At 34.1% G+C, this 23,274-nt stretch overlaps 1 protein-coding gene across 8 annotated transcripts in view; it reads right to left on the bottom strand.

Annotated features, from left to right (window-relative positions):
* CEP192 (centrosomal protein 192) overlaps window positions 1-23,274 on the bottom strand; it is a 165,200-nt gene that overhangs the window by 105,769 nt on the left and 36,157 nt on the right. For 7 of the 8 annotated variants that reach the window (XM_074340409.1, XM_074340406.1, XM_074340407.1 and 4 more), the window contains 5 exons: window positions 22,912-23,045; window positions 8,905-9,268; window positions 8,301-8,444; window positions 2,423-2,487; window positions 1,614-1,823 (listed from right to left, as the gene is read on the bottom strand). In XM_074340409.1, the coding sequence (XP_074196510.1) occupies window positions 1,614-1,823; window positions 2,423-2,487; window positions 8,301-8,444; window positions 8,905-9,268; window positions 22,912-23,045 (917 nt within the window). The remainder of the gene's footprint in view (window positions 1-1,613; window positions 1,824-2,422; window positions 2,488-8,300; window positions 8,445-8,904; window positions 9,269-22,911; window positions 23,046-23,274) is intronic. The other variant, XM_074340412.1, reaches the window with a different exon arrangement.

The raw sequence follows: 23,274 nt of genomic DNA, 5'->3' as shown, positions 1-23,274 counted from the left end.
CTTCCCTTGATCCAGCAACTTAAATGCAAGTAACATTTCATAACTAATATTAAAATAGAAATTCCAATTGATAGATCTATTTTTCCATGATCCAGTGCTTTATCTGTTTAGTAAGGAATTCTGTGACACTTCAACTTCTCTCATGTCAAAAATCCCAATCAATCCTGGCAGAAAAACCTGTCTCTCTAAAGTACAGTGGTACCTCGGTTTTCTAACGTAATCCACGAGTTCTGAAACATTCAAAAACAGCCGACAGCTAGGCCTCAGGATCTTGCACTCAGTGGACGCCGTGTGACATGTTCAACTTCCGAGTCATGTTCAAAAACTGAAGCATTTACTTCTGGGTTTACGGCATTCATAAACCAAAATGTTAGTCAATGGAGACATTTGAAAACCGATGTATCACTGTATTTATTTTCATTTTTTAATTCACTGCACAGATAGGACTCACAGTTTGTTTCAAATTTAAGTTCTGTAAATCAACTGTGAGTTTTTAACACCATAGCTATTATTTTCAATTATACTCTCAGTGAAATCCAGTTTTGATAAATACTCCATCCAACCCAAACTCCCTATATGGAGTTTATCAACTTAGTCCTTTGACTCTACCACCAAAAGAAATCTTGAGTCCTGAATTTTTCTGTTTCTGTACTATCATCCTAGACCACAGCCTTCATCACATCTCTTCCCATGTACTAAGCCTCTCTGCCTGCTTCTACTCTTCCTCGGTGGTTCATTGACCTTCTCCACTCAAGCTCCTAACATATGTTATTTAGCATCCTGTCACCAAGGCACCACAACAAAGTTCCTTCATGCCTCCAAGTACTTCTTCCCAGTTAATATGAGATGATCTGGCCTTTGTCTACTTCTACCATTTAATCTGTCCTACTCTCCCCCACTCCCACTCCCGTTAGCTCTATTTGCCTGCTTTCTGTTCCTCCAATATGCCACTCCAGTTCCTACCTACCTTCTGTTTACTGGGAACAGACTTCCTCCAGATCTTTTGGCGACTGCTTCCTTCTCTCTCATCATTTAGGTCCCAGTTCAATTCCATCTCCTCAGATGTCACCCTGACCACTACAGCTAAAGCAGCACCTTAGCCTCACTCATTCTTCACAGAACTTATCACTATTGCTTGCATTTTTCTTACATGTGTTACATATTATTAAACCAAAACACTCTTATATTTCAAAATGTTTTTAAACAACAGGTCAAAACAATGAATCTTTAAATTCCTCCCACCAACCAATGACATAACGATATCAACTAATAAGTACTGAATAATTACTGCATGTTAGGTTTGGTGCTAAATGCTTTACATGTACCATCACATTTTATTCTCAAAACCCTATAAAATAGCATTCCATTTCAGAAACTGGAAAATTAAGGCATAGAGGAGTTAAGCCAATTGTTTTAAGTCATTGAACTCATTAAAAGGCAAAGTTAGGACTGGAGTCAGGGTCTGACCAACTGTTAAACCTAAGCTTTTTACCACTATTCTATCATGTTCCTATTGTTTCTGCTTTACAGATATTATGGTCTAGCTATACCATCATAATATTCAAATATAAGGGCTGGTCAATTTAACCACTTCTAGCACATATCATACTTACTCTTTTCACATTGTAACCACCACCAAGGCAACCAAGGGCTTCAGATCTTTGAGCAAAGAACTCTCCTAAAGATAGACGTAAATAACTGGCATCATCTTTGTCCAAATCTGATGTGCTAAATGATTTTCTCAACAAATTGTAATTAATTGAAGTTCCCCAGGACATATCCCCTAGAGCAACTGAAGTGTTCTGGACATCTATGTTTTCTTCCTAGGAAGAAAGTTATTGTTTCATTTTATTTACCCAGCAAGGCTTCTTTCTGTTCTTCTCATATACAAACATAAAATTTAACTAAAAAAATATAAACATTTAAATTTTTTTAAAAGTTTGGACAAATTCATGCCTAAGCAGCTAATAAAGGTAATGAAGTCCAGAAAGAGAAATTCATTTTTCATACTTGAGTTATAATATGCAGTTTTAATATTGCTTAATCAAACACTGATTTTCATTAATATAAATCTTTAGAAAGGAGTACATCATCAATAAAAACAAATAGCATTACCTCATTTTAAAACACGGTTAAAACCTATAGAAATATCTTTGAAAACAATTAAAGTGACTTTAAGTGAATTAAACATTATTTCAGTATGCCAGTTATTTTTTAATTGATAATTTAGAGTATGAAAGCAAAAATTGTCTAAATATGAGAAAAAAAGACATAATTCCCTACTAAGTATATATATCTATATATATAGATATATATAGATATAGATATAGATATTCAGAAAGAAATGAAAATTTTGCCTACATTTAAATTAATTAACACAGGAAAAACTTTAAACCTTGGTTAGTGCCAATAAAATACAAACCTGAATAAATTGGTGCTCTTTATTAAATTCTTCTTCATCTTGTGCAATCAAATCCAATGCCTCAGCTTAAAAAGAATAGGTTTATAAAATTATACAAGTGCTAATTAAATACTAGCATATAAATAAAACTTAGCTAGAAGGGAAAATGAAATACTAAAGAAATAAAATTTTTAAAAAGTATGTGAAAGCTTCTATCACACGACCGATACATCTGTATTAAGTACATTAAGTCTGTGGTTCTCAATTTTTGGGTAATGAACACTCTACTGTGACTGATTTAATCAGTTACTAAGGTATCCTAATTTACTAAAAGGGGTTTACAATGTAGGTTTGGAATCTATAGAACAAAATAAAAGAACAAACAAAACAGAAACAGACTCAAAGATATAGAGAACAAATTGACGGTTTTCAGAGGGAGAGGGGGTTAGAGAGCATGGTGAATAAGGTGAAGGAATTAAGAAACACAAATTGGTAGTTACAAAATAGTCATGGGGATATAAAGTACAGCACAGAAAATATAGTCAATAATGTTGCAATACTATGTATATATAGTGCCAGGTGGGTACTAGATGAATCCGGAAATCACTGCATAAATTACATAAATATCTAACCATTAAGCGGTACATCTGAAACTAATATAAAATAATACTGAATGTCAACTGTAACTGAAAAAAGAATTTTAAAATAAGATTCACATTAATTTTAGCTTTGAAGATTTGGCACACGTTGAGTACCGATGGAATTTCATCTGGAACCATGAGACTGACAAGCCATTCTGTAAACTCATCATGAAGATGTCTGCTGGCGTGCCCAACCATCCATTTGCTTAGGACTGTCCCAGTTTTAGAAAGGAAAAGTCCCATATCCCAGCCAACCCCACAGCCTGGGTAAACAGGATAGTGGTCACCCAATGTCTGTCCTCTAAGTTCCTATAAGCACCTCAGTTCACTTTAGGGAAATGAATGGGCCCAGACACCTTCAACCTCTAAGCCAAGACCACAAACTGAAATGCCTCAGAGGCTGGGGTGAATGAGCAAAGAGGGCTAGTTATAACACAATAGGCAGTGGTGGGACAGTGGCAAACTAGAAAGCATATGATCCTACTCAAGATATTAAAATTAAAAAGAATTTTAAACATGTTGGCTAAATCAGAAAAGTCTGCAGGCTAGACTCCAGACTGCCTATCTGGTGCCCACTCTGTGCCTTTTCCTGGTACTTCAGGAAAGTAGCAGAGAGGGGAAGAGTGAATAGCAACCCACAAGGGACAGTACAATTGTGGCCCAAACACAGGAGATGTCCCCCACTCTCATCAGCCCATCAAGGGCTAATCAGATCCAAACTGCCCTTTTGAAAACCCTCACACTTCAACATTAACATCTTGAGATAAAATGAGAATAGATACAGGAGAATATTTCCAGTTAGGAAAAGTAGAGCACCAGAATTCATACTTGCTAGGTTAGGATAGTTCTTTACCTTGGGAACCTATCACTTCTTAAATAAACACCTTCTAACCTAGAAGTCTATGAATGAGCATCCGGAGAACCATGAAGTTCCTGGAATCACACGCAAAACAGTATCTTCCACATAAAAAGTTTTCTAAGAAGCTTCTCTATGGGGTTCCATAACTCAAGGTAAGTTAAAAAAAAAAACCACTGCCCTAAAATGTGCAAATATCAACCAACCAAATCTAACAGCCAAGAGAAAGGAAGTAGGAAATCAGTCCATAAGAAAGTAACCCAGAAAACATAATTTACTTCAATGAGTTAAATAGCACGTTTTTAAATTGCTAAGTAAACAGTTCCAAATGCTATATTATATTCGTAAGTACTTTTTCTCTGAACTTTAAGATTCTTCAGTTAAGAATCTACAATAAAAAAAACCTTGTATGCTCATCAGAAATTATTCACAAATTATGAGAAAGCAGAACTTCATTTTTTCAGTCTATGCTCAACTGTTTACCAAATCTAAAACAGTCCTTTCAAATGTCTCCTGAATACTTTAGTTGTTAAATTTTGAAGCAGCCTTTATGTCCCACTCCTTCAACCCCTCCCTGCCCAGAAGTAATGTAGTACCTCAGCTATGTGGAACTATCAGAGAGGGCAGAGATGGGGAAGAGAAATAGTACCTCTTTAGTAAATTTTCTGAACAAAGTAGGCAAGTTTTCATTTAAAATGACTTTGACATTATAAAAATTATGCCCTTGGTCCAATCTTCTTCTTCCGAGTATCTCTTACATTTTCAAAATTCCCTTCCCCCTTCCTATTAAAAGGCTCCCACTTCATTCCCAGATTTCCCTTGATCTTGTCCATTCTTTCTTTCCTTCCATCAAACTTTTCAATAGCTTTCCATAATCATTTTCTCTATTACCTCACCACCCATGCCTGTCATCCCACAAAGATAGTTTCATTAAAGTCTTCCATTATCTATTTATTTTTCCTTTAATAGTAATATGTCCACGTAGTTAAATATATATAAATATATATATTTTTTCAATAAAGATAATTTTCAAAAATATATATATGCTTCAATAAAGTTTTTTAGAGATTAACCAAATGACATAAAAGGAAATACAACACTGAAAAATCTCTCCCGCCTCCCTGCCCAACTTACCACACCTCCAGAAGCCACCAGTGTATAAAGTACCCATGAAACTCCTCACATTTCAATCTATTTGGTTTTTGAGTTCAAGTAATTTGATTCCTGTAATCAATTTCTTCTCCTTTTTTAAAATCTTTCCATTGCATGCATTTACAAATCTATGGGTCCTCCCCTCTTCCACCTTTTTATACAAATGTTAGAATATTTTATATGTTTTTCTGTTTCTTGGATTTTAAATAACTTACCGTGTTTCCCCGAAAATAAGACCTAGTCAGACAATCAACTCTAATGCGTCTTTTGGAGCAAAAATTAATATAAGATCTGGTATTATATTATATATATTATATTATATTACACCCAGTCTTATAGTAAAATAAGACTTGATCTTACATTAATTTTTGCTCCAAACGACGCATTAGAGCTGATTGTCTGGCTACGTCTTATTTTCAGGGAAACACGGTATTTTGGTGATCATTTCATATCAGTATCTAAAGAGCTCCTTTTACTTTTTCTTTTTTTTTTTTTTTTTTTAATACCCACAGGGAATTTCCTTGTACGGATGTACTTTAATCAGTCCCCTATTCTGTACATCCACTTTGCTTCCAATCTTTCATTATTATAAACAATGTGCAAGTAATAACACTGCACATACATCATAAACCATTCGTGCAAGTGTATCTGAAGAAGATATTACCAGAACTGCCTGGTTACAGGGTATGTGTATCTGTAATTTTGCTAGATGCTGCAAGATTGCTGCACCTAGAGGCTGTGTGCATAATGCTCTAGGATACCTATTTCCCTCACACTCTTACCAACATAGTTTTATTACCAAACTTTTGGATCACTGCCAATAAAATAATTAAAAAACAGTATCATGTGTTGGTTTTATTCTGCATTTCTTTCCATAAGTAAAAATGAATCTTTTTATTTAACCATCATTTATATTTCACTTCCTATAGGTTTATATCCTTAGCCTAATTCTACACCGAGTAGTTGGTCTTTTTATCGTTTATCCGAACTATTTACAGATTACGGAAATGAGCCTTTAAGCTATAATACGAATTGGAAATATTTTTTCTCAATTTGATGACTAATTTTTAAAAACTTTTTACCAAAGTATAATATACTTATGAAAAGTATATATAAGTGTACAATTCAAGGAATTTTCACAATCTGAACATGTGTATAGCCACATCAACACCCCAGATCAAGAAACAGAACACTGCCAGCATCCAAAGGGCCACTCGAGCTTCCTTCCCATCACATGCCCATCCAAGGATAACCACTACCCTTGGTTCTTACTCCATAGAGCAGGGTATGTTTGAACTGTGTAAGAATGGAATCACATAGTATGTATTCTCAGTCAGCCTTATTTCATTCAACATATTTGTGAAATTCATCCATATTGCTAATAGTGACTACACATTATTCATTCCCATTGCTACACAGCATTCCAATGTATGAATGAACACTATCCATCCCATTGTTGATGGGAATTTCAGAATTTCTAGTTTGGGGCTATATATATAGTGCTGCTATAAACATTTTAGTATAGGTCTTTTGGTGAATATATACACCCCATATACTGGGTATACATTGGGTCATAAAGTGTGAAATTTATAAAGTTCACCTTCACAAGATACTGCCAAACAAGTTTCCAAAATGGCTGTATCAATTTACACTCCTCATCATTGACATTTCAAGTGACAATGTCAATATCCACTGTCCAGTCTGTATCTTCTTGTCCTTTCTAAATCAAAACATTGAGCAAGCTCTAACTATAACTTAACCTCCAATTTGACGCATATTTCCAACTATTGAGTACCCCCACTTCAAACCACAATCATCCAAAATTCTACAATTTATTGTTTTTCCCATCTCAGTTAATGGTATTGGCATTTTCCCAAGTAACTCAGACCACAAAATTCAATCTTTTCTTGCCTTTCTACTATCCCCTGAAATCCAGTCACTAAATCCTGACTATTGTAACTCCATGTCTTTCATTAGCTACCTTATTTTCATTCTCACTGTAACACCGAGATTTCTCTAACATCTTAAGGAATCTCTCATTCAACTGACCATTGCTGCCAGAAGTCTTGCAAAGCCAGTTGGACAAGGAAGTCTTCAGTGGCTCTTACTGCTTACCAAACAAGGCTCAACTCTTTGACAAGGTAAACAGCGCTCTACCCACTTCCCAGCCCTACTGTACCTCTCCAGCTTCATCTCTTCATCTCATACGGCTCTCCCCTTCCCATATCTTGCCACAAATAACATTCTCAAAACATGCCCATGCTTTCTCATCTCATTCCTTGGGTTTTCCATCCATTTGGAACTTCTCATTCCCCCAAATATGTATTTACCCATTGAAATTCTACCTCAAAGCCACCTATGTGAAATCTTTCTGCTACCCACTGAAGAAAAGGTTATTTCTCCTCTAAACTCCAAAGCATTTGGTTTGTGTTTCTTATGACGCTAACTGTTGTTTTGTATTCTTATCTCATCACTCTTAGCTGATGGACAGTTTCTTAAGGGCTGAAAAAATGCCTTATTTATCTCTGTTCTTCCATATCATTAGACATTTAAGAGGAGTTAGTAAAAGTAGCAGTTAGAATAACTTCCTCCTCTGGCACCTTCTGAGCCTATTAAAAATAAGCTTGGGCTTGACAGGCCACTGCACGCTTTCCTCATCCCAGGTTTAGAGGTGCTCAGGGACCAGAGGCCTCAGCAGCACAGCGACATCTCCACAGACAAGACAAAATGCTGTGCATTCTGTAGACCTATTCCAGTTTTCCTCTTTCACTATCAGAGATTCTGCTAATCAACAAATCTAATTGATGTTCCTAATATGCTCATCCGCTGAGATTTCATTTATAATTTTTGCCACTTTTCTGCCATCATTCCTACCACATTTGTTAGCTTTTACTCCAAAATGGATTGGCTTTTGTAATTGCTCATTTATCAGAATATTTCCTTTGTTCAAGACAGATCAAGAGAAAGTGAAGCCTAAGAGAAAGTAAAGCCCAATTCTGCAATATAAAGGTTCTAAACTGGAGAGTACTGGTTTGACTCAGTACTCTTGCATAAAGAAAAGGCTCAGCTCATTCTGTAATGATTAACACTGACTAATTCAAGCCCCTGTTCCTATAAAAACAAGTGAAGAGCTAAGTATTGTGTATTCCAGAAGGGATTTGATGTGGTCAACCAATAAATACAGAGTAATTTCAGAACACCATCAGAAGCAATGAAAATGGTACAATAAAGTAGTTATCAATACACTTACAACCAGATCTGAAGTCTTCATTCATCTCATCAGTTAGAGATATATTTAAATCTTGTTCTTCATTAAAAGAAGTATAATAAGCAAGGTCAGTGACCCATTTACCTTCTTCATTTTGATAGACCACACTCTGTGGTAGATCAGTTTCTAAAAAATAAAATACCAAAAATATTCAATGACACATGACAAGTAAAATGACATAATATTCATAAATAATTTTACTTTTTTGACTTATCTTGGTTATCAACAGTACTGAAATCTGGCCAAAACTAATTAGAAAAATGAACATCCCCAAAAGAAAAGTATCTCTCTGATGGTAGACAAACCCACCTTACTTACAGTAAAAGTATACAACGGAGAATGAGGGAAAAAAGAAAAGAATACTTAGGAAGGTACATTTCCACCAGATCTGTGAATAAAGACACCATTTTAAAATTCATAAAACACTCAAAGATTTTAATATGAAAGATCAGGCAAGCTCTACTTAGGAATATATTCTATTCAAAATGTGTAAACATTTTATATATTTACTTTTATTTTTTTAAAAAAGCCCACTTAAAAAAAGAAAATAAGGAACCTAAAAAAAAAAAAAAAAAAGCCCACTTACGGTCTTTACTCTTTTCAATGGACTCATAACATTCACATGTTCGCCTTTCGCTAGTTGGTAACCGATGAATATCAGTGGAATTAATTCCATTGTCACTAATAGGCTTCAAAGATGCTGTGTTCATATTTTTTTGAATGGACACTACAGGAGTCTCAGTGTCTAACCATCTGTCCACAGGCAAAACTATTTCTGAATTTGATGCCAAACGCTTACTTTGATGAGGAAACCATGCCTCCAGCTTTAAAGGGTCTATCAAGTCAAAATCACTTTTACTGACATTTGTGTCATGAAAATAAACAGGGTTAAGTTTCGCATTAGTAGCCCTGACAGTCTTCTTCACCAGAACTTCTTCTTCAGTGCTTTCCTTTAAAAATCAATAAGAGAGCAACAGTAAGTTTCGTTTTTCATAACCCATTTCAAAATTTTTGCAAAAAAACTCATAGTTGACATAAAATGTTTATTATACAAAAGAACAGACTATATGGTAGTCACTCTATTCTTCTAGACTATGTAAGAACCAATGCTGAACAATGTATGAAAACCAAAATTTTTAATGTGGTCATGGCAAACATACGTTAACAGATTCAGGTACCAAAAGTGGATCCAACATGATTATTATGTTACAGGATATTAGAAATGTCAATTTAATTTGTATAAATACCACTAAAAGTCTCTATAGGACTATAAGCCTGTTAGCGTGACCAGCCTCATGAAATTAGTATGAATAACAGTCCTTGAAAACACAGATTAGCATCTTTTAATAGGAATAAAACAGCAAAACTATAGATGTCCCTGAAGAGTCCAATGACAATTGCATCAGACACAGCAAATGAAGTCAGTGTCTCAAAACCAAGCTCTCCAACGTACTTTTCCCAAATGGCACTTCTGATTCTTTCCCAGAATAATAACTGCTGAAAAGAGGTGCAAGTGCCTACAGTATTCTTTTTAGATATTCAGCTATGAAAAATGTGCTGTAACAGTCTTTTCTGTTACAAGATGTATGACAAAAACAGCCTCATGGGCAAAGGTTTTAAAGTTAGAATACTAAAAGAAGGTAGTTCTATATAACAAAAAAGATGCTGACTTTGAAATTAAGTCTTAAGTTTAAATCCTAGTGCCACCATTTACTAACTGGGTGATTTTGTTATACAAAAAACAAACATACATCTCCACTTTGTATCAAAATAAATTCCGCATGGCCTAAAAATGTAGATGTAAAAGTACTAGGAGAAAATACATACAGATAGTTTTATATTCTTCAGTAGATAATCTTCTAAGTGTTAACATTCTCGTGCCTGAGTCTTAATCCCAGGAACCTGTAAATCGTGACCTTATTCGGAAACAGTCTTTGCAGATGTAATTAAGTTATGGGTCTTGAGATAAGATCATTGAGGATTTAGAATGGGCCTTAAACCCAATGAGCAGTGTACAGTGACTTTTGAACAACACAAGTTTGAACTGCACGGGTCCACTTATATGTGGACTTTTTCCATTAAATGGAGCCCATACAGTCAGGGCTCCGTATCCCTGGGTTTCGCATCCGTGGATTCAACCAACTGCAGATGGAAAACGGTATTTTTTATCCCAGTTAGGAACCCATGGATGCAGAGGGCCGACTATGTGAATTGTTCTGTGCCATTTTATACAAGGGACTTGAGCATCCATGGATTTTGCTATCTGTGCAGGTCCTGGAACCAAACACCTGTAGATACCAAGGGACGTAGTTAAGTTTTGGGGAAGTCAAAAGTGATACAAGGATTTTCAACTGTATCAGGGGTCGGTACTCCAAACCCCTGCACTGTTCAAACACTTCAGAGGGACAAAAAGACACAGAGGAAAAGATCATGTGAAGACAAAGGCAGATATTGAAATAATGCTGCCACAAGCTAAGGAACAGCAGGGTCAACACCATGATTTTAAACTTTTGGCCTCTAGAACTGTGAAAGAATAAATTTTTGTTCATTTAAAGCTAGCAAAACTTTGGTAATTTGTCCTGGGAGCCCTGGAAAACTAATTCAAACACTAAAGCCTAAAATGCATAAAAACCAGCAAAGGAAGAATGTATGAAAACACGGAGAAGACAGCCACCTACAAACCAGGAAAGAAGCTTAGGAAGAAACCAACCTTGCTGAAACCTTCATCTCAGATTTCTCCAGAATTGTTTAAGAAAATAAATTTCTATTGTTTGAGCCAAATAATAAATGCATACAGATCAAAATACCTCCTTAATATCAAAAGATTATAAAAACAGTTAAAATATCACTAATCCAATAGGAAAAAAAAGGACAAAAGAGACAAAGAAACGTCATTTAAAATTAGATAATCTATTTTCCATACATGATATTAGCACAGATTAAAAAGAACCAAAATGAGGGAAACTAGCTCTCATCTTAGTAGTGTCTTAAAACAATCTTGAATAAAGAATGCAGTCGGGTAATGACAGACTCCAAAATCGCTGAACTCTTTAATGAAGTGCATTTGAACCCTGTAAGTGCTTGGGTGAGAAGGCAATGGGGAGAAGTTACCACCTTTGGATTATGACTAACCACCCTCTCAATCAGAATCCTGCCCAGGCAAAACACAGGGTAGCGACATGGGGCCTTGGATGGAGCCGCTCCCTCTCCCTATACAGAATGCACTATTGGTGTAAAACCTGGTGCTAAACCATTTGTAGATTATCTGCTTCTAGGTTGGGGTTTTCTACATAGCAGAGCAGCTCCCTTGCCGTGATCTATTAAAAGTCAGCCCTAGACACAAAGGTTTGTAAAAAAAAAATAAAAACAAAAAAAGAGAAATGCAGCTTCTCTGAGTTTTTAAACCTAAACACAAAATAGGTCTTTGTTTACACTTTGAAAGTTTAACTCTCAGCAAAACTTAAGAGTTAGGTAATATGAGAAGGAAGAAAAATAAAAGCAATCCGAAGGACTCTTACTGTGTTTCCCTGAAAATGAGACCTAGCCAGACAATCAGCTCTAATATGTCTTTTGGAGCAAAAATTAATATAAGACCCAGTCTTATTTTACTATAATGTAAGACTAGGTATAATATCATATCATATCATATATATCATATTATATAATACCAGGTCTTATATTAATTCTTGCTCCAAAAGCCACATTAGAGCTGATTGTCCAGGTAGGTGTTATTTTCGGGGAAACACAGTAGAAGGTGGGGTTTCGAAAGGAGGTAATAAAAGTACAGCTAACACTTAAACAACATGGGGATTAAGGGCATTGAACCTTGCACAATCAAAAATCCCAGTATAACTTTTGACTCCCCCAAAATTTAACTAAAGTCCTTCGGTATCTGAAGGTGATTGGTTCCAGGACAAATCTGCAGATACCAAATTCCACAGATGCTCAAGTCCCTTATATAAAATGGAGTAGAACAATGTATACAGTAAGCCCTTCACATCCACCAATTCCCAAACATGGATCGAAAATACTGTTTTCAATCCAAGATTGGTTGAATCCGCAAATGCATTACCCGGGGATATGGAGAGCTAACTGTATATTTACAAAAAATCTGCATATAAATGGACCCACACAGTTCAAACCTGTGTTGTTCAAGGGTCAACTATATTTGAAAGTCCCATCTTACTGGAGTCTAAGGGAATCAATGAGGCAACAAAGCACCTTAGAAGTATGTCTCATAATAAATTAGGGAAAAGGAAGTATGCCCTCCAAAGAATGGAAATATACCATCCTTCATAGACAGAATCTAACCACTGATTTTAAGATTTACCATTATTGTATGTACCACTAAGAAAGAAAACATTAAACTATGACATATCAGTAACTGTAAAATATGTTGATTTTAGGTGTTAAAATATGAAAAATACATACCTTAGAATCTAAAAAATGATAACAGAACTTCGAAACATACAAAAAGGAAAAACTGGGGAGGTGGAGAAGACGACAGCAGGGATGAACAGTACAATAAAAATTTTGAAAATGATAAAAACAGTGAAAAATAAATATTAAATTAAGTAAACATAAGAATAAAATCAAATGTATTAATAATTACACTAAGTGTTAAAGGATTAACTAGCTCATTAAAAAACACAGACTACCAGATTACATTAAAAAAACATATGCTATTTATAAAGAAACCCTCTAAAGAAACAAATGATAAAGAAAAATTAAAAAGAAATGGATTGAAAAGAACATAACAAACATAAACAAAATAAAGAAAAGGAAACAGTATTAATACTAGCATCACACAAAGGGGAACTTAAGGATAAAAGCATTGAACAGGATTAAAGAAAGGCGCTATTATTAAAAAGCCACAATCTTATAAATAAGGTTAAAACAACAATGAAAAGGATAAAACAAAGGCACTATTACTAAAAAGGTACAATCTTATTAAAACAACAATAATCGTGTATGCGTTAAACAAAGCAGAGAAGTAGATATAAAGAAAAAAATCTTGAAGGTATAAAATCAATTTGATAAAATTCAATTAAAATTGGAGATTTCAATTATCTTTTCTAGAATATATCTAATAGACAAAAATAAGAGTGATCATAGAAAAATGTAACAATGCAACAAATAGCCTGAACTACCATGTTTCCCCGAAAATAAGACCGGGTCTTATATTAAAGTTTGCTCCAAAAGACCCATTAGGGCTTATGTTCAGGGGATGTCATCCTGAAAAATCATGCTAGGCCTTATTTTCTGGTTAGGTCTTATTTTCGGGGAAACATGGTAATAGCTATTTAAAACTAAACATTCTACAAAAAAATGCATTTAATTTTCATTTTTATGTTCCATGAAACACGTATGCACTTTATCTAAAACATTCAGAAAGGTTAGATTTTTCAGACTAAATTGATTATAATCTTATAAAGTTAGAAATAAAAAGTAAGGTAATAATGAGTGTTGTAAGGGAAGATGGCAGAGAAGAAAATATCCTTCTACCTAGACAACAACTGTACTGTACTGGCAAAAACTTCTGAAGTAACTATTTTGGAACTCTGGAGTCTATTTGAACACTTTCAGTTACCAGAGAAAAGCTTTACTGATAAAGAGTAGTTAATTTGAAAGGATAAAATAAGATATTCCATGCAAATGGTAACCAAAAGAGAGCTGGAGCAGCTATGATAATATCAGATAAAACAGACGTTACATCAAAACAGATCACAAAATACAAAAGAAAAAAGGACATTATAGACATTATATATTAATATAAGGGTTTGACATAGCAAGAAGATATAACAATTATAAATATTTATGTACCTAAAAACAGACTTTCAAAATATATGAGACAAAGATTAACAGAACTGAAAGAAACAGGCAGTTCCACAATGCTAGTTGGAGACTTCAACACCCCATGTTCACTTATGGATAGAACAAGCAGTCAGAACACAAATAAGGAAACAGAGGACTTGAAAAGTGAAATTAGCCAATCACAACTAATAGACATATACAGAATACTCAACAACAGAATATACATTTTCCTCAAGGGCACATGAGACTTTCTCAAGGACAGACTATATGATGAGTCAAAAAACAAGTCTCAATAATTATATAAAAAGATAGATATCATACAAAGTATCTTCTCCAACTATAACAGTATAAAGTTAGACATCAATAAGAAAAAAATGGAAAATCCACAAAACATACAAATTAACATACTTTTAAACAACCAACAGGTCAAAGAAAAATCATGAAGAAAATTAGAAAATACTTAGAAAGATGAATGAGAACCAAAACACAACACACCAAAACTTACTGGATGCAGTGAAAGAACTACTCTTAGGGGATTTTATAGCTGTCATTGCTTACATTAGAAAGAAGAAAGATCTCAAATAACCTAACTTTATACCTGAAGAAACTAAAATAGAAGAACAAACTAAACCTAGAGCTAGCAAACGAAAGAAATAATAAAGGTTGGAGTAGAAATAAACAAAATAGAGAATTAAAAAACAATAGAGAAAAATCAAAGAAACCAAAAGTTTGTTTTTTGAGATCAGCAAAACTAACAAAATTTAGCTAGCAAAGAGAGGAGATGCAAATTAAAATCAAAGGAAAGGTGTGGACATTACTACCAACCTTAGAGATAAAAAAGATTATAAGAATACTATGAACAATCTTAGGGCAACAAATTAGGTAACCTAGAAGAAAAAGACAAATTCCTTAATCACTCAAATCACTTAAAGTGACTAAGAATTAGAAGATCATAATAGAACTACAAGTAAACAGACTGAATCAGTAATCAAATACGTTCCAACACAGAAAACTCCTGAACCAGATGGCTTCAACCAGTGAATTCTACCAAATGTTTAAAGAATTAACACTAATACTTCTGAAACTCTTTGAAAAAGCAGGAGAGGAAGGAACACTTCCCTAACTCACTGTATAAGGCCACAATTACTGTGTTACCAAAGCCAGAAAAAGACAACTACACACCCACATTCCTTATACATACAGATGAAAAAATTCCTCAAAATATTAGCAAATCATATCCAATAGCATATGAAAAGCATTATTCACCATAACCATGCAGGATTTATCCAAGAATGCAGGGGTGGTTCAACATATGAAAATCAAGTAATGTAATACATATTAACAGAACAAAGGGGGAAAAGGACATGATCATCTTAATTGATGCAAAAAAAACGCATTTGACAAAACTCAACACCCTTTCATACTAGAAACTCTCAGAAAACTAGGAACAGATGAAAAACTCCTAAATTTAATGAAAGGTATTTCTTTAAATCCCACAGCTAACATCATAATCAACGGTGAAAGACTGAAACCTTTTTTTGGACAAAGATGCCCATTTTCACTTCTGCTATTCAACTTTGTACTGGAAGTTCTGGCCAGATATATTAAAGAAGAAAAATAAATAAAAGGGATCTAAATTAGAAAGAGAAAAAGGACCTATTCACAGATGACATGATCTAGAACATTCCTAAGAATCCACAAGAAAGCTACGAGAGCTAATAAACAAATTAAGCAAAATTAGAGGATACAAGATCAACACACAAAAATCAGTTATGTTTCTATACACCACCAATTCAAAAACAAAAAATTAAGAAAGGAATTCCATTTACAATAGATTCTAAAACAGTAAGATACTTAGGACATAAACTAATCAAAGAGGTGACATACTTGTATGCTGAAAACTACAAAACATTGCTGAAAGAAATTACAAAGACCTAAATAAATGGAAAGACATCCTGTGTTGATGAACAGGAAGACCTAACACTGTTAAAATGTCAATACTACACAAACCAATCTATAGATTCAATACAATCCCTATTAAAATTCCAACAGCCATTTTTGTAAAAAGGAAAAGCCACTCCTCAGATTTATATGGAATAGTAAAGGGCCCCAAATAACCAAAACAATTTAGGAAAAGAATATGGGTTGGAGGACTAACATTTCCTGATTTTGAAACTTACTATATACTATAAAGCTACAATACAGTAATGGCATAAAGACATATAAATCAATGGAATAGAATAGAGCCCAGAAATAAAACCTTATCTATGTGGACAATTGATTTTCAAAAAGGGTGCCATGACCATTCAATGGGGAAAGGAGAGTCTTTTCAACAAACAGTGCTGATAAAACTGGATATCCACCTGTAAAGAATAAAGTTGGATCCTTACCTTATACCATAGGTCGTACCACTAAATTCGCGAACACATCCTAGAAAAAGTTCTACATACCTCATTGCTGAGTATCACTAGTCAGCTTCGAAGTACTCCCCTTGGTAAGCTATGCACCAATCCCAGAGCCTAGTCCACCCTTCAAAGCAATTTTGGAATGCTTTTTCTGGAATGGACAACAGAGCTGTCATCATATTACCCTTGATGTCCTGAGTATCAAAATGTCTTCCTTTCAATATTTCTTTTATCTTTGGGTAAAGAAAGAAGTCACTAGGGGCCAGATCAGGTGAGTAGGGTGTTCCAATACAGTTACTCGTTTAGGGCTAAAAACTCCCTCACAGAGCGTGCTGTGTAAACTGGTGCATTATTATGATGCAAGAACCATGAAAAGTTCAGGTTGTCTAACTTTTTCACGCAGCCTTTTCAGTACTTCCAAATAGTAAACTTGGTTAACCATCCAGCTGGGACAAATTCATAATGAATAATCTCTCTGATATCAAAATAGGTTAACAACATCACTGTAAGTTCGCGAATTTAATTGTCAGACCTTGTATGAAAACTAACTCAAAACGGAACAACGACCTAAATGTGAGAGCTGAAACTATATTAAAAAAAATTCTCGTAGAAGCAAACAGAGGAAATTCTTCATGAAATTGAACTTGACAGTTTCATGGACATGACACCAAAAGCACAGACAACAAAAGCAAAAATCGATCACACTACATCAAAATTAAGGACTTTTGGTATTAAAGGATTCTACCAAGAAAGAAAGACAATATTCTACCAAGAAAGGCAGAAAATATTTACAAATCATGTATCTGACATGGGATTAATACACAGATGATATAAAGAATTTCTACATTTCAACAACAAAAAACCAAACAACACAGTTGAAAAATAGGTTAAGGGCTTAATAGACAGGTCTCCAAAGATACACAAATGACTGATAAGCATATGAAAAGATGCTCAATATCACTAGTCATTAGGAAAATGCAAATCAAAACCACAATGAGATATCAATTCACACTCATTAGGGTGGCTATAATCAAAAACAGCAAGTGTTAAATAGGATGTAGAGAAACTGGAGCCCTCGTGTACTGCTGGTGGAATATAAAATGGTGCAGCTGCCATGGAAAACAGCATGGCAATTCCTCAAAGTTAAACACAGAACTACCATATGACCCAGCAATTCCACTTCTAGGTACACACACACATTTTGATATATATGTATCAAAAGGAATTGAAAGAGGAACAGATATTTCAACACCAATGTTCACAGCTACATTATTCACAATAACCAAGAGGTGGAAACAATCCAAGTGTCCGTCAACAGATGAATGTATAAACAGAATGCGGCACGTGCGCACGCTGGCACACACACACAGTGGAATATTATTCAGCCGTTGAAAGGAATGAAATTTCAATATATGCTACAACATGAATGGACCTTGAAAACATCATACTTAGTGAAATAAGCCAGACATGTGACAAATATTGCATGATTACACTTATATGAGGTACTTAAAACAGACAAATTTATAGAGACGGAAAGTAGAATAGAGGTTACATAGGTCTTGGGGGAAAGGGAAAGGAGAAGTTATGCTTTAATGGGTATAGTTTTTGTTAGGGAATATAAAAGGTTTTGGGTATAGATTCTGGTGATGATTGTACAATACTGTGAATGTATTTAATGCAATGAACTGTACCCTTATGAATGGTTAAATGATAAATATTATGTTATGTATTTAAAAAGCAATTAACAAAAAGTCTTAATTATTTGGAAATTAGAAATAAACTACTGAATAGCATTTACTGACTCTACAAGGAAACAAAAAGCAGAATTACGTATCATCTACAAATAAAGGAAAAGGCAACAGCCACAAGGGAGTATGATACATCAAGGAACTAAAAGAGGTACAGTTACATGCAATAATATGGATAATCTTTGTAATACTGAGTGAAATAAGTCAATCACAGAAGACTACATAAATTAATGCTCTTGGTATAAAGTTCAAAAACTAAAACTAAGTAATGAAATACATACATGTGTATAGATGTGACAGATGTGAAAAAACTGGAGCCCTCATGCATTGCTGGTGGGAATGTAAAATGATGCAGCAGGTATGGAAAATAATATGGTGGTTGCTAAAAAGTTTTAAATAGAATTACTATATGATCCAGCAATTCCAATTCTGGGTATATACTCACATAAATTGAAAGTGTCTTAAAGAGATATTTGTACACTGTTGTTCATAGCAGCATTATTCACAATTACCAAAAGGTAGAAGCAACCCAAGCACCTCTGATGGATGAATGGATAAATAAAATGAAGTAAATATGTACAATGGAATATTATTTAGCTAAAAAAGAAGAAAATTCTGAAACATGCTATAATATGGATGAACTTTAAAGACAGTATGTTAAGTGAAAAAAGCCAGTCACAAAAAGTCAAATACTGTATGATTCCACGTATGAGGTTACCTATAGTATACAAATTCAGAGAAACAGAAAATAGCATGGCAGTTGCCACAGGCTAGGGTGGGGGTGGGGGACAAAGAAATAGCCATTTTTTAATGGGTACAGAGTTTTGGTTTTGCAAGATTAATTGTTCTGGAGATTTGGTTGCCCAATGGGAATGTTTTTATCAATACTGAACTGTATACTTAAAAATGGTAGTAAATTTTATGTTATATATATTTTAACACAACTAAAATTAAAAAATATATTTATACCATGAAAAATACATATATAATAAAGCAAAAGAGCAAGTATTATTTTAATAAGTATAGGAAAAGTGGGTATCAGTGGGAAAAAAATTAATCCAGATGCAAAATTCACACCGTTGTTTATAAAACTATATTATCAACACTGGAGGGGCAAAAACAATTCCTGACCATTGGAGAAATTGAGCTGAGAGAACAATGGTGAATTCTAGTAGGTGAAAAATGTTTAAAGAATAATATAATAAAAGACATATTTCAAATAAAAGCCATCGGCGGCTGGTTGGCTCAGCTGGTTAGAACGCAGTGCTCATAACACCAAGGTCACCAGTTGGATTCCCACATGAGCCAGTGAGCTACACCCTCCACAACTAGAATGAAAAACAACGACTTGACTTGGAGCTGAGCTGCTGGTGGGGTGGCCAGTTGGCTCAGCTGGTTGGAATGCGGTGCTCATAACACCAAGGTTTGAACTGACTTGGAGCTGAGCTGCAACTTCCATAACTAGATTGAAAATAGCAACTTGACTGGAGCTGATGGGTCCTGAAAAAAACACACTGTTCCCTAATATTCCTCAATAAAAAATAAAAAAAAAGAAAGAAAAGATAAACCAGAAGGGGGAATTGTGAAGGAGACAAAAATCTTATGATCCAAATTACATGTAAAGAACTCATGCAAATATGAAGTTGATACCTAAAAGCCCCTTGCTAGGTTTTTATCCAGTTTGTTCCTTCCCAGGTAAGGAAAGTTTTCACACCAGATGGCTCCCATGCTCCTGCAACTCCCACAATTTACATTACTTTGTTGGGGGCAAAACTCGTCTTTCTTACATACAGCAATTATTACAACAACAAAAAAAGAAATCTACTTAAGATAGTAGCTTGCATTTCTAAGTTCCTTAGATGCCATTCAATAAAAAAAATGGGCTGCCAAATCAAGGACACAATACTGTTACCTCATGGTAACACAAACCACATGACCTTAAAATATGGGAAAAATAAAACATTTCATGAAATAATGTAACATTTTGTATGACAGATAGGGATTTTTCCCCAACCAAGCAATAAAGCTTTGATGAATGTGTTCATTCCACCCTGTCCTGATCTTCAGCTGACAGAGGCCAGTCCTCACTGTCACTCCACACACAGTGCCTTCCTTCAACTACTGCTTAGGACCTCAGAGCTTCACCTTCAGAAAGCCTGAAAGATCCTACAGGTCCTGGCTATTTTAAGGATTAAATATTTTTTTAGAAGATGGACTAAAAATGGATCATCAGAAACTATGTTTTTACTTACACAGAAAAACTTCTAAACTTCAGAAAACTTTTAGAATGTAACTCAGTCACACTTCTTTCAATAGGTAAGATGAGATTCAATAACCAGAACACCGCCTTACATTAGTTACCATATTTTGCCAAGTATAATGTGCACTTTTTTGCCCACGTTTGTGAGGGAAAAATAAGGATGCACATTATATTAATACATGGATAGTACTGATTCCATATCTATATAAATGTTTTTAATTCTTTTATTTATGCTTATGAGTTAAAAGTGTAACTAGAAATCAGTAACGATATCCATATGCAAAACAATACCCTGGAATACGATAATCAGTTTTATTGAACTTATGATAAATTTGCAAGATGAAGAGTTCTTGGCCTTTTATGATGCATAAATATCATAAATTTGTTAACGGTACATAAATTTCTTGTACCTTGTATCTGTTTTTGTGTTTTGTAATTATTTGTTACACAAAATTTCCTGCACCATAATATGTTAAAAATAAATGCTAAAATTCCTTTATAAATACAAAAAGCAAGTACCTAAATGTAAACAAATAAAAATTTGAATTAAAGATTGAAACGAAAGATTTTTCTCCCTGAAAGTTTGGGCCAAAAACGTGGGTGCACATTATACATGGGAGCACATTATATATGACAAAATATGGTATCTAAGTATTTCTTTTATTTTCCTACTAAGTTTCATGAAAGGAGATTATCTTTGTATGACCTACTACATCAAGTACCATGCCTATCATCGAGAAGATATTGATAATTCTTTTTGTTGAAATACCTGACCGAGCTGCCTAACAATTTGTGAATACTGAACATTAAAACTAAAAATATTGTTGTTAGTGACAAATAATCACTAATTAGAAATATGACTACTATAACAAAATTTAATGGTTCTTAACCCCAAATTAAATAGCCACAGATAGACACATTTATAAATTTTATCAACTATCACATTTTGACAAAATCAAGATTAATAGATGCAGTCTCCCTTTTCTTTCCTGATTTGCTACCTCTAATCAGCTAACAGCTAATCATCTGTTCACTAAATATATTAGAATTATAACTTCATACTGTCAGATAAGTATACATATGACCAAGCATCCACAGCACTGTCCTAGGAGGAAAACCCATTGACTCTGAACACCTGTTCTGGTTACCTGATGGAAGGGGCTTTGTACTCTATGTTTACTGGCTCCTCTGATGAGTAACAATTCTTGAAGCTGCTGAATAGGTAACTTCTGGACAAGTAAAATACTCCTATAAATAATACAGTACTATACTATAGAATTCAATCACCATAATAGCAATTCAGACAAATTAATGTAGTCAGAGTTACTGGAAAGTAACTAAGGACTTGACATGAGACTGGAAAGATTGTAGTCTGGATTAGGGAAGGAGGGGAGAAAAAAGGAGGAGCAGGGATTTGTAGAAGAAATATACAAGAGAAAAACAGATTAACAAGGGGCCAGATTATAAAGCAATTTAAAGATTATTAATTTGAAATGGAGATGCAGAATATATATCTATATTTGTACAGATATACATAGTTTTATATACATATATATGTATGTATATCTAGAGTGAGAGAGAGAGAATATATATATATATATATATGCCAATGCAACAAGATTAACCTGATGTTGACAAATATAACAGAGTGGTAAAAATACTGTAGATGGGGCAATAAATCACACCTGTGATAGTAAGCATCCTGAACAAGAAAGAGTAAGTCTAAGACATAGTCCTAAAGACATACTGACAGGATTTAGGTCTTCTGAGCTTCATCCCTTTAAAGTGACAACCCCATTACCACTTGCTGCTTTAATACACTCAAAGGATTACTGTGAGGATAAAACAACTGTCTCTATAAATACAAGCACACACATTCCCTCTAAATTAAAAACCATCATACAATCCTGAGGGATACGTTAGTTTTTAAAAGGGGACAAAAATTGGTAAGAGTCAGAAATGATTACCAAGTTTCAAGCATAGGAGTAATGGGGTGCCATTAATAAACAAACAAAAAATGAAATAATGAAAAACAAACATGCTTGAGCAAGGTTAAAGACGATCAGTTTCCTTTTTTATTTAAGGTGTCAACACTGAGCTTAAGAACTTTTAAAATGAATAATCTAAATTTAAGTCATTAAATATTTAAATTTAAGCAAATATATACAATTACATATTTAATACCATCTTAGTGATATCAAAGATATATATATATATACATATACACAGAAATATTATCAGTAAGGATTTTTTTATGTTGGCTATATTTTTCCAGAAGTCAGCAATTGTTGCTTTGAAAACAACTGCTATTATACAAAAGACTTATCTTTTTATAGAAAATTTAAAGAAAATGCACATAAACTTACTCTGCCACAATGTAGAACAATACCCTTCGAACTTTCTGCCCTTTCTTTCTCTTTATCAGTTCTCCAAGTAGTAGAGGAAAATGGTAACACACCATCTACATGCCTTCTACTATCTCCAGTACCTATAGAATTACCTAAAATATAAAAATTTTTAAAAAATGGAGCAATGTCAGTTTCAGTAATCTACTATAACTTGTTACTAAAATTATTTTATGTAAACTTAATATTTAGCATTCATATGACAAATACAGCAATTTGCATGAGAGAAAATAACCATCAGTACAAGGCAAAAGTAAATGTGACAAACTGCTACCATACAGAGAATTAATTTATAATTCTCAAATGTCATAATATACAATAAAG

The sequence above is a fragment of the Rhinolophus sinicus genome, linkage group LG09 (assembly GCF_036562045.2).
Source record: "Rhinolophus sinicus isolate RSC01 linkage group LG09, ASM3656204v1, whole genome shotgun sequence".
Classification (NCBI taxonomy): Eukaryota; Metazoa; Chordata; class Mammalia; order Chiroptera; family Rhinolophidae; genus Rhinolophus; species Rhinolophus sinicus.
Note: the sequence above shows the minus strand (reverse complement) of the source record. Positions and strands in the feature narration are given on the sequence as shown.